The sequence below is a fragment of the Merops nubicus genome, unplaced genomic scaffold (genome assembly GCF_000691845.1).
Source record: "Merops nubicus isolate BGI_N331 unplaced genomic scaffold, ASM69184v1 scaffold45916, whole genome shotgun sequence".
Lineage (NCBI taxonomy): Eukaryota > Metazoa > Chordata > Aves > Coraciiformes > Meropidae > Merops > Merops nubicus.
The window spans coordinates 4466-17098 of NW_008616437.1; the positions used below are offsets into that span (position 1 = coordinate 4466).

General features: G+C 38.0%; 1 protein-coding gene across 1 annotated transcript; it reads right to left on the reverse strand.

Moving 5' to 3' along the window:
• Positions 1 to 339: 339 nt before the first annotated feature.
• Positions 340 to 9562, reverse strand: STX16 (syntaxin 16). The gene is made up of 8 exons (XM_008942823.1): positions 9485 to 9562; positions 7912 to 8019; positions 6541 to 6681; positions 5826 to 5988; positions 4791 to 4882; positions 3481 to 3624; positions 2889 to 2969; positions 340 to 606 (listed from the first exon to the last, which is right to left on the reverse strand). The coding sequence occupies exons 2-8, from the start codon at positions 8002 to 8004 to the stop codon at positions 502 to 504; spliced, it is 819 nt and encodes a 272-aa protein (XP_008941071.1). The 5' UTR covers positions 8005 to 8019; positions 9485 to 9562; the 3' UTR covers positions 340 to 501.
• Between the last annotated feature and the right edge of the window lie 3071 nt (positions 9563 to 12633).

The window sequence follows — 12633 nt, forward strand, 5'->3', positions numbered from 1 at the left end:
TCTTTGGAGTTTTAAGTCTGGGAGAAAGGAGATGAAATCAAACATCTTTGTGCCTCAACATATTTTACATGTAGATCAATTTTTGTTATCTAGTCCCACGATTCAGTAGCATGGTTTAAATTTGAAGCCTGTAACAACAGTGACATAAGAATACAGAAGACAGTACATTTTTGTTCACAGTAACACACTAATTACTGTACTCACTGGTAAACTTCAATTTTGTAATTATTAATAAGTACTGTGTTTCCAAATACCTCCACAAAAAGCAGCAAATTATTTGTGTAGGAACATCAAATTTCCTGACATTTTCCCTACAATCTTTACAGACACCTCACAGACCATCAAACTTGTACTCTGAAGAATTCTACAGAAACATTGCACAGACTTTGCACCACAAGGGCTTATACATTCAAAGGCAGCTTTCTGGAGTGCAGGTCCATCCGTTCACATTGGGGAAAAAAGTTCACATAAACTCCAAAAATGAGAAAAATGAAGTGAAACCTAGTGTGACTTTACACCAATAAGAACAACAATGAGGACAATTACTATGACAAACAAAATTAAAATAACAAGCATCTTCCGATTCTTCTTTTGATATTGCTCTGCCTATAGGAACAGAAAACAAAGAGTTAATACACAGATTTCTGCACAGCTACACAGACTTCTGTTTAGCATAAGTGAAGTACATGTATCTCAGAAGTGTTCTTTGCTGACCTGACATTTCCTACGCTGCATATTGCATCAGCTCCCATGAAATAACCCTGGTCTGCACCACAGCCTCCAGCGCAGGTGAGTGTACAGCGCAGTCACCTCCGTCTGTACCAAAGGGCAGGCTCTGGGAAGAACACTTCCTCAGGCTGCTTCAGCAACCTCACTGTGACTTCTTTTCAGCTGCCCTAGAAAGGGCCCTATGCCTCCACAGGAGATGCACCGAAGGATGATACTTCATTTGGAAGAACACTTTGTCATGAAGACCATGGAAACAAGATCAGGCAGCTGGGTATGTGAAAGTCTGAGCAGCAGCACTTGGTAAGATGTTGTAACTTGTTTTGCTGATAGAAGATTTTGGCATTATATTTGAAGGACACAAAAATTCACAAGAAAACTTCATCTTTTAATAGGCACTTTTTTGTTGTACCAGATTCAGCTGTCCATTTTCATTTAATTTCAATTAGAACTGAAAGCTTTCGTTTTTATTTGGTTCTCAGTTTTCTGCTTCATTCTTTCTTTCTTATAACCATATTTTCTCATCCCTTTCCTCTTTTCCCTAGGGGAATTAGAAGGAGGCAATGTGGAGAAAATTCTCCAAAAGCCAAATGAAAGTCTGATAATAGAAGCTAAATGAAACAAAACTTGCACTTAATTCCTTTTAAATTAATAAACCTTCAAAACTTAAAGGAAAAATATATTCATTCCCCTCCTTTATAGTCCCTGGAAGTAATTATTCATTATCAGATTTGCTAAAGAGGAGTTTTTGACCTTAAACTATGTAACATGCTATACATTGTATACTATGTTACAACTATAATTATAACTATGTAACAACTATAATTATTTACTTAATTAGGCTTTAGGTATCAAAGCCTGACAAAGTAACTGATTCCCATTTTCATGTGAAGCAGGAATTGGTAACTAGTGATTCCTATCACTCTGCAGTGAATTAATGCAATTCCTGTGAATGTGCTGTCTCATCAGTTTTTAATAATTATGCCAATTAAAACAGAAATTTGACATTATATATTATGTCAGAGTAAAGCTATCAGCAGTATTAGAAACAGCAAGGTATCTATGTGTTTGATACTATTCAGAATTGTGTGTATGCCTTCCACCAGATAAAAAAAATCCTGTGCTGTACTGAGAACAGGTACATATTGCATCAAAAATCAATACTCTAGTCAGTAATCCAAAGCAGGGCTTGACAACAATTCATTAGCTACCACCAGGCTACAAACAGCATTGATTCAGATCTGTTTACTTCCAGATCAGTTTGTGCAAACTGCTTGCAATTACTTGAAGCCTTGTTCACCAATCATCAGTGCCTTATTTTGTCATCTCAAATGTACGTTCATGTGTAACAAGAATCAATCAATAACCAATTTAATTTGCTTTTCCTCAACTGGCACTTTTTTGCTGTGTACATACTAGAAGTCCATGATAATATGGAGAAGCTGAGTGTGCAGTAGTAAGATGTTCACCTTTCCAAAACAGAATACTTTTCTTAAGAGGCTTTTGCATAAATCTCTCATTTTACTTTATTTCCAGCAATGGAAGGACATAATTGAGCTAACAAGTCAGAACTTAGCTTAAAATCAAAACAAAAGACAAAAGCCAACAAAACAAAACAACCACAAAATTGTGTTCTGCTGCCAATCCAAACTTTTCAGATGTTCATAGCAAAAGCTTCACATTAAAAGCATAAAGTTGGACCTAACTTCTAAGAAGTGTCAGATGTTAAGAGAAAACATTAAAAATTTTTCTTGCCTCTCACACAACTGAGATCATGTTTTCAAACCAGGATGTATCAACTGACTGAAATCTAGAGTGAGGTACCCATTAGCCAGTCCTGTTTCACAAGTGCTGGGCTCTCCAAAGAGAGAAGGAATTGCAGACAGGTCCCACCAGGTCAGCAATATAAAGACTGGATTACTCACACATTGCTTGGATGCCCAGAAAGTTATTTAAGAAATTAACACTATGCATTAAATACTGCATTAGTAGAAGTTAAATGGCGAGTTTGTACTATAGTACTGTTGGACATTTTATACTGCTCAGCAATCATTTCTAAAAAGGACAATGTCCAATTACAAAATGACTGAATAACTTAATGACAATTAAAGTATAAAAGATTATTAGACATGCAAAGTAGTTTAAATATTCCATCAGCTCACCTTGTGTAGTTGTTTTAGACCCTCTTCAGTTTTCATACATGATTGCTCAACATTGTAGTCAATTCTATCTAGAACCGTTCCCTAAATAAAATGGAGAAGGTAAGCACTAAATTGAACCCAGATGAACTTCACAAAGCTTATTATTATGATGAGTAGCAGAGTAATTAATGTTCACAGCAAACAGCTAATGAACTATGTAAACTATGAGCTTCTGCAGAAGTATTAGTTGGGACTCCACTGAAGGACCTCCTTGCTCAATGCCTAACTGGCAGCTCTGTCACCGTCTCACTACGCCCCGTTCAGATGCTTTTGGCTGACACATTTAACCTAAACTGAATCTCTGGGAGAAATAGCCAACAGGACTTTGGCAATCTATGGTTGTTCTTTAGTCTAACACCTATAACCATTTTTTATTTTATTTTAGTTAACTCATCTTCTGGCAGATTTGAAGCAGAGGAAACCTTGGCCTGAAGAGGTAAGTTAGGAAAATCAAAAAGCACATGAAAACAGGATGTTACAACAGGAAGAGTCTGGAAGCCTCAGCACTATGTGGAATCTCCTATTTCTTACTCATGCTCTGATGTCAGTGTACCTGTTCTACTATCATTGCTCCCAGGTCCCTGAATATCTCGTTGAGATCAGAGATGGACTGTACGATCTGTCGGATTTCCCGTTCCCGCTCCTCCACCATTAACGTGTTTTGTTCCACCAGTGCTAGCTGGTCATCTGTAAAACCCTGTTGAAATAAAAGATTTATATCTTGAACTAACACTAACAGCATGAAAACACTAAAAATAATTATAAGATTTCATAACACGACAGTCCTTCTGGAATTTCCTTAATAGACAAGTATCTAAGAAAAAAAACCTACTGTATTTTAAAAGCAAGAGTCTCAGGGGCAATACTGGACAGCTATTTATAGCTTGAGCAGAGAAAACATAAATCTTGCATCCTGCCCAAACACACAAACAACTTTTAAAAATAAGATCTGTTCTAAAACAATCTTTTCACTGGTGCACAATGCCAATACATGCAAGTGTCCAGTAGTTACACAAAATCTACTGGCTGATCAGCATTACAGAAAGCCCCATAAAGCCAATGTGTAAAGACACAGCAGAAATTTTGCCTTTTTTTTTTTTTAATAAACTATGGGGACCTTACTGTTTTATTCTGCCAGGGCCAATCTCAACTGGACACTATCCTTTCTCCATCACTCTTATTCAGAGGTAAGTAAAAAACCTCTTATACACAAAATTAGCTGAAAAGCTACCCTAACTTGTTCAGTAAGTTTTCAGTTAAACAGGAAGCATTACAATTAAGAGTATTCTCTGACACTATTAGATAGGACACCATAGAACAGATCCCATCATTGCTTAGAAATGCAGCATCCCCAAACTCCACAAAGTAAAATGCAGAGGTGGGGCTGGTACAATTCTATGACACAAGTACCTAAATGTGCAGGAACAAACCATTATTTGCAACAATCTGTAATACTGAAAACCTTTAAAGTTCACTTTTAAAAGTGCCACCTTCCACCCCAACTCAGAATCACAGTATTCTAACAATTACTCTTGCATCTGTCCAGAAAGAGGGTATGCCAAGGGACAGCACTGTATTTACAGGCCTTCTAGTCCCTGTCACGTCATGTAAGGAGAGTTCATCAGTAAAACTGAATTCCCCCACACTGTAACGTTGATGGCAGATGGCACACAATCATCTTCACATCACAACAGCAATATTAATTAGCAATATTAATTAAAATGCATCACAGAAATCTGTAGAAATAGAATTGCCATGCAGCTTAGTGTTCATGGCATATAATTTTGATATTTTCATACTGAAATTAAAGGTACATTTAAAAGTTTCTCTGTATTGAATTTATGCAGTAGTATCCTAACTTACTCTATCGTAAAGTGTATCATCCTCTCCATCATCCATCAGTGGGACTGAGGTGTCAAAGAAGTGTTTGGATCTTTCTTCTCTATTCTTCATGCCTGTAAAAGACAAATTATGTTTGAGCATAATATTTATGTACTCTAAAATCAGAGTAAGAGTAAGGTCTGAAGCACCAGAGAGAAAGGCACAAAAAAGAAAAATTGCCTAATAAATGACATAAATAGCAGTATCTAAATTTTGACTGTAGGTTTACTACTTAAAGCTTAACAAATTCAACCAGACTTGCAAGACTGATTAAATCAGTGATTTTACATCATTGTGTGCCATGAAGTTAAAAAAAAGAGGTAAGTGAAGAGCCTTAAAGTGTGATTGCTCTATGCCAATTTCTAAGAAATTCTTTTAGGAACATCCCTTGTCTGAATTGTGATCTTAAGTTCCAACTGTGCCATTGATACCATAGGAGAAAAGAATACCATTTCAGTATTACACGTGTAGGTCAGATTTTTGTGAATTTCTGCCAAGATTAAAATAATCTTACTTAGCTGAAAACAGAAGTGCACACAGTTTTAGAGTTTTAAACAGAGGATGTTCCGATGTGTTTATAGCTGCAAAATTTTAATTTACCACAGACCACCTTTTAAAGTTTTATCTATCACAGACTATGAATCACCAGCAGGTATCATGTCTGAAGAGCAATGGATGCTTCACCAGTGTAACAGAAGAAGCTTTGCAGACCACAGTTTGAGAAGCAATGACGCATTAAAAATGTGGATGGATGAAATACATTGGCTTTGTTGAGATATTTAACCAAGGAATTTCTCTTTTAGCAATATGAAAGAGAGGTAGAATAAAACAATTTGAACATGGGCTGTGAACCAGAAACTCCCAGATTCTAACCTCCACTCTAATATACTTCTGGTTGACCTGGGTGCATCACTTAACCCTCCTGTCCTTCAGTTTTCCCAGCCAATAAAATAAGCACACCTTAATTAGTGGTTTCCACAGAAGGTGACCATGTATTATTGTATCCCTTATGCTTACGTTTGAGATAGTCAGACTGTGCATGCCTGAAGTTGGTGGATAGATCCTGAAGGGACTGTGCTAATGAAGACACTACATTCCTGAGAACACGTGCTTCTTGTTCTGTACAACTACGTGACCTGCTCTGCAAGACCTGGACTGCTCTCTGACATCTGTGAAATAACTGAGAAAACAATTCCATTAGTAAAAAACTTACAGTAACACACACTTTAAGTATTCATATTGCAAAAGTTCCAAATGGAAGACTAATATTTTGATTTCTAAATTAAAAAAAAATTTCTTTTTATTGCTCAGCGCAATGTTTAAAAAGGAATGGGAACACAGAACTTTAACAACTGAAAGCTAACAGGCTAGCAGAGTAACACAGCTAATTCTGATCAAAGGCATTTGCTTCATCAGAACTGCTTGGACCAGAAGCCTTAGAATAGATATGTCTGTTTTTCTCTGAGATATCCATAAACATGATTTGATTAAATCTCCCAGTCCTACTCCAAGCAGAAAAGCAAACGGGTCGACAAGAGAACAGGGAGGTTGAGTGACTTGTTGAGAAGCTCACTGAGACAGTAGGAGCAGTACTAAGCACAGAGCCCAGGATATCTGGCTCACACTAATACTGACTGCAAAACAAATGCTTTGCTCAAAGGAAAGCTCTGCCTCGTCACGAGGCACTGCAGAGATCTCAGGCTGTAGGTTTAGAACTGAAAACAGGCTGTACCTGTGTGATCTCTTGGGTTGTGATTTCTATTGCCCGTTCTTCTTCGCTGCTGTCATCCAGTGTTGGTCTGTTCAGATGTTTATCATGAAGACTGGCTAATTCTTTCATTTTTTGTTTAACCCTGGCAATATCATACTGAATCTGAAACAGAAAACCCAAAAAAGAAGGTAAGGAAGTGACTCATGTTTCAGAGGAAAAGGTTCTGACAAATGCTAGACAAAAATTATTGAAAGAAATCTACATAACATAAAAAAACAGACCAAATATCAATAAAAGACCATTACATAAAAAGCTGACTAAGAAGTAACAGAATACTCCCATATATTTTGAGTTTGCTACTTTTAATACCTACTCATGTTAATCCCAGGGAAGACTGCTGTTTTCAAATATGCATCATTAAGTTGGAATAATATTTTTATCATTATATAATTAATACCACAGTCATATTTTAGCCAACTTCCAAAAATATAAATGAAAATTCAGGTCACACCTTCAATTCTGTCAAACATTGAACAGCCTGAACCTAACAGCAGAAGTTAACTGACATGCTTTCAAACAAGACATTAAAAATAAATCTGTAAGGATGATTATCATCAGAGTAAAAAGGAGACTGATCACCTTTCTGCACCATGAGTTCTGTATCCTCAAACTGATGAGCCAACATGTGTTCTGACAGTACATTTTAAAAGGATTTTCTGAAAGTCAAGAACAGCTTCACGCTCCAAATACTGGAAAAGGATTTTCTGATTCCAGAATCATTCCCTTGCCTTTGTCCAAGTATTTCTATAACTTGCAAGGCATCAATACTAGACAGGCAGGAAAAATTCTCCTGCTAGAAGACACTAACACTTTTCTTTTTTCAAACAGTAAATGGCTTATCTCCACTGTTTTAGGGTCTATTCAACTGGACCAATTGAACCACAGGCTCAAACAAAAAGTCTACTGGAACTGCTAATTTTCGTGTACCCTTCTTCCTAAGTTTCAAACCAAGCACAATTTTGCTTTGCTAAGAGCTTTAGGACTTTCCTGCAGCCTCAAGTCTAAATGCTCAGCTATAACCTGTCTATCCTAATGGTTCCAGGGTACTGTTAATACTGGTCTCCCACTGACAACACAAATCAAACCTTCTGAAATTTCTGGCCCTAGATAATCTCCCTTTATTTCACTTGCAATATATCCCCCAAGTTAGTAAGTCACAGCTTGCCCTATATTTTCCTCCAAACAAGGTTGTCAATTTAGAAAACACTTATTTTAATCCTTCTTCTAATATTACTTCTATCATAAAACTTAAAGCATTGAGAATGTACCTGACAACACTAACAAATCCCTACATGAGAAATCAAACCGTGTTGGATTTGCCACACAACTTACTTCGTCTGCTCCATCAACCCACTTGGGAGGTAAGCGTTTTGTGACTCCAATTGCTGCTTCTGGATCTAAACTGATCCCTGACACCAGCGCCATACGGTCATCAGCAAGCTACAAAAGAGAAGACAGCAAATTAATTTTACTCACATTAAGTCCAAATCCTTATGCCTTCCCATAGAAATTAACCTCAAAAATGTGTTTGCACATAATGTAGGTACGATCAAACTCTACACCTCCTGGTCTGTCCCTATATGCTAATGACCTGCATACTCCCACTTCCTATAGGATCTGAAAGATGAAAGTTACTCTCAGAATAAATTCTTAGATCTTCAAGGAGAAAATACAGTATTGCAGTGAGAACTCAGGTAATTCTCATTGTTCTTTAGCACATTTTGTACTGGACAATGACCTGCAGCCAAGGGATAAATGGTGTAGCATGGTTTACATTGGGCCAGGCAAGCCTCAACATCTCATTCAGGAAAATTTCCAAACAAAAATGTTTATTATATCTCCAGGAAATAGAAACAGTATCCCATGATTGTTCTCAAACAACACTGTATTTAGCCAGACACTCATCTAGTAGGCAGCTGTAGCACACTCCTGCAGACTGACATGCAAGTAAAATTGTTACATTATTTATTTAATGGAAATTAAAAGGTGCTAAATAAAAACAGCCAAGGCAGTGACCAATCCACATTTCCCTATATCGCAGCGTTACATGTCTGCTTTTTCAGCTGTGTAGTCTGAGGCAAAGAAACTTGCAGGAAAATGGAATGAAATAATTCTCCAGAAAATATCAAGAGATTGTCAGAAAGTGAAGAAGACAACATGCCAGCCAGCTCATACGCAGCTTTCCACAGATCCACAGGAGGGCTGGAGATAAGGTAAGTGTAAAAGAAACCCTCTATCACAATTAAGAGTAATAATTTGAATAACTTAGGTGCAACAAATCAGGGGTATTTATTATTGGAGATTGATGCACACCGATGTACAGCAGCACAATTGTAGCTGCAGAAGGGTACAATATACTTTTTGGAGACTACTTTTGGGAATAGAGTCCAATTTGCAGGGTTGAAATATTAAAAGATTTTAGGAAAAAACCCACATAACTAATTAAAAGTAATTTTTACAGTCACAAAATGCCTGTGCTGTGATAACCATCAGAACCTTATTTTTCAAGCAATACATTTGGATGTAGGTTGGATGATTTCAACCACGAGAAAGCTTAAAATATGGCAACTACAAAGGAATAAGAACAATGTGTGGAGTGTTTGTTTTGTTTTGTTTTGTTTTTTTAAAGCTTAGTTTGGCAGAAACCAAAAGCCTCGGTCTGATCTTGAATATACAGGTACAGATTTATCTGCTTTGGTATTTTACCAGCAAAATGTGCTGATCACCCTCAGCAAGAATGCTTTTGTCAAGGACAGCATTAGTACTGATGACCTTTAAACAGATCAGAAGGTTTTTCTTGGTAGTGTTTAGAAACTCATAAATAGGTCCAGTGCTACAGTGCACATACAAAGAAACTTATTTCCACAGCAGTGCTGTGTTGGAGGAGGTTGTCCAGAGAGAATACAGAGTCTCTGTTCTTGGAGGCTTTCAAGCCTTGGTTGAACAAAGTTGTGGATGACCCTGTATCAGAAATCCTGGTTTGAGCAAGAGCTTGAACTAGAAGCCCTCCAGAAGCTCCTTACAATAAGCATGCCTATGATTCTGCAATTTTATGCTGATTTTGACACACACCTAACAAGTGTGCAGGGCCACAGAGCACCATTTAGCACTGGGGCCATAGATGCTTCCAGTCATCTCCCTCCTCTGAGAGGAAGGCAGGAGAATGGAGGGAACTGGAAGACAAATACAGATCTTGTTGCCAGTTGAATCAGACTTAAAATAATCTTCCTTTATTGGAGACAGAAGGAGGTGGTATCGTCAATGATATCACTTGAAGCACACCTAATTACCTTGCTGTTTATTCTCAGGGAAAGATTTTGTACAAAAATCTCACTTCCTAGTTTCTCCCGGATTTAATTTTCCTTTACCAGTCTCAGAAAGCTTTGTGGTTCCTCACTTCCTCCCCTTTTAAAACCAAATCCCTCATCCTTCCTGTGCGATACTTTCTCAGAAGCCTGTTTTTTACCCTTGACTTCATTTCCTGACCAATGCAGTTTGTACAATTTACGCATAGCATAAAAACCAGTTAATAGCTTCATTGTACAAAGCCACTGTCTCCCATATGTATTCAAGAAACCCAACTAGCTTATACACTTATCTGTTAACAGTGTAACTTTATATCACAAAATGCTCCTCTTCCTTATGCAGCCTTGTCCTTCTACTGGACATGGAGACACCTCATCCCATATAATAAAATTTATTAAATTAGCAGAAGAAAGTAACATTTTAGCTCAATGATGTATGCTTAATGCACCATGGCAGAATAAAATGTGAAAAACAATACCTCATCGAGCTCCTGAAGTGATTTGTGGATCCCATCAGCCCCATCCAGTTAGAGACAGCAAAAGATAAAAGGGAAAAAGAGACATAGGATAGATATAGGTACTGTCAGTTGAGAAAATACTGATTTATTCAAGCATGATGGTTTACCAAGAACAAAACAAACTGGCTTTTAAAACACAACAATTCAATAAATACATCATGATATTGTACTTTTTAAGTCAGCATTTGGCTTGATGCACAGGCTTTAAAAAAATACTTCGGTTGCTTGGTAAACAGAAAGAATGTAAGAGAGCATGTTAAGAGCTTGGTTTGTTTTCCAAAGTAGCTGCACAGTGAAGTTTCTAGTTATGCAAATTTCAGGTAGAAAAACTGCACTAGAATGTGTTGAGGTGTGACAGCAGGGGCAACTGGACTGCAGCACTCAACGGTGAGTTAGAAGGCTTGATTATGATCGGAGGAGGCACGTACAAGCTTTTGTAACACATTTATTGACAAGCACTCCAGTTACTACAGGATAAAACAGAGAGCAAAAGACAAAAAGCAAAAGCGAAGGTAATGTGCTCACTTAGATACACACTCCAGCTATGCTCTAGTCTGGGGTAACGTTAATCCTACATGCATCTGAAAAAATACAAAAGGCAACATATCTGCATCTGCTCTATTCATCAGTCTTTCTACTGTAGAGGGTGTGACCAACAGGTTGTTTCACTGAAATAAAATAAATATATAAATGTATATATTAAATAAATAAGGCAAATCCATCAGATCTATTTTTTTTAGGACAAGGGACAATGGACACAAGCTGGAGCACAGGAAGTTCCACCTCAGCATGAGGAAGAACTTCTTTACTGTGAGGGTTCCAGAGCATTGGAACAGGCTCCACAGGGGGGTTGTGGAGTCTCCTTCCTTGGAGACTTTTAAGACTGATCTGGATGTGTTCCTGTGTGACCTGCCCTAGACTAAGATGGTCCTGCTCTGGCAGGGGGTTGGACTCGATCTCCAGAGGTCCCTTCCAACCCCCAACGTTCTGTGATTGTGTGTAAACCAAGGACAAAATACTTGTGGTTTAATAAAGCAGCAGGCTTGAACTCATGATCTCTTTTATCCTACACCAGGCTTCCGAAACAGAACTATCCTGTTATGAATGCTACTTAGATTATCTGAGCCGGAGTGGCCAACTGTCCACATAAGAATGCATCTTCCAGGGCAAAGCAATGTTTGACAGACAGCTCTCACAGTGAAGGGTTTCTTCAGGAGAAGCCTGGAGGGTGAACTAGGGTAAGCCAAAGTGCTGTGAGCTAGAATCTACAACAATGCCCTGCAGCAGCCCTGCTCTGGGGATGTTACCCAAAGAATAGGTAATTAATGAACTGCAACCTGACAGTGGCAGGCACTGATATTGGAAAAAAACCCATGTTAACAATAACAAAATGCAGTGATGAATTAAACACATATAATACACATTGCTATTGACATTTCTGGCCCTTCAAATGCAATTTAATCCATAGCTTGTTAGACACAGGTGTAATAAAGCTAACAATGAACGAAGATCATTCAACAGCAGCTCCTCAGCTGAAATAGAATTTGCAGCACAGAGTACTGCTTTTCCTGAAAAAAAAAATTGCATGATGTAAAGCAATTTAGAATAATGTGACTGCCAGCAAATATTTACTGGTGACTATTACAAATAAGTGATACATTTGAACAGAAAGCATACAAGCCTCAGCAGAGCTGAGATGCCAAGCAGCCCATCACAGACTGACCAGCTTGAAACTTGGAAAAAGCTGCATAAACTGACAATGAACAAATGGCTTCTTGAAGCTTCTGTAATGAGGATTTACACTAGAATCTACTAACTCCTCTCCCTCAGAGGCGACTTCCAGTATTATATGTATTTAGGGGACAAAAAATAAAACAGACAATAGATACAGAACAAACAATGGAAAACTTCAAGCGATGGGAATCTACACTGGTGTACTTAACAGTGCCCACAGAGAAGTGAATAGAAGAGTTCTGCTCTATGAAATGACTTGATTTTTTTCTTCTTTGGGGAAAGAAGGCATCAAAAAGCACAGTGGACGAAAAACGTCACGTCAATGCTGACATAACGTCTGTAGAACAACTGTATTGATTACTCATGAAGGGAATAGAGACGCGATCAGCACAAGGGCAGACCTCTTCTATTCCTTTGACGTGAAGTGGTGGGGAAAAAGGACCCGGGAGATGGGGCGGGAGGGGAGCGGGGTAAGGAGAGGCCGGCGGGGCTCAGAG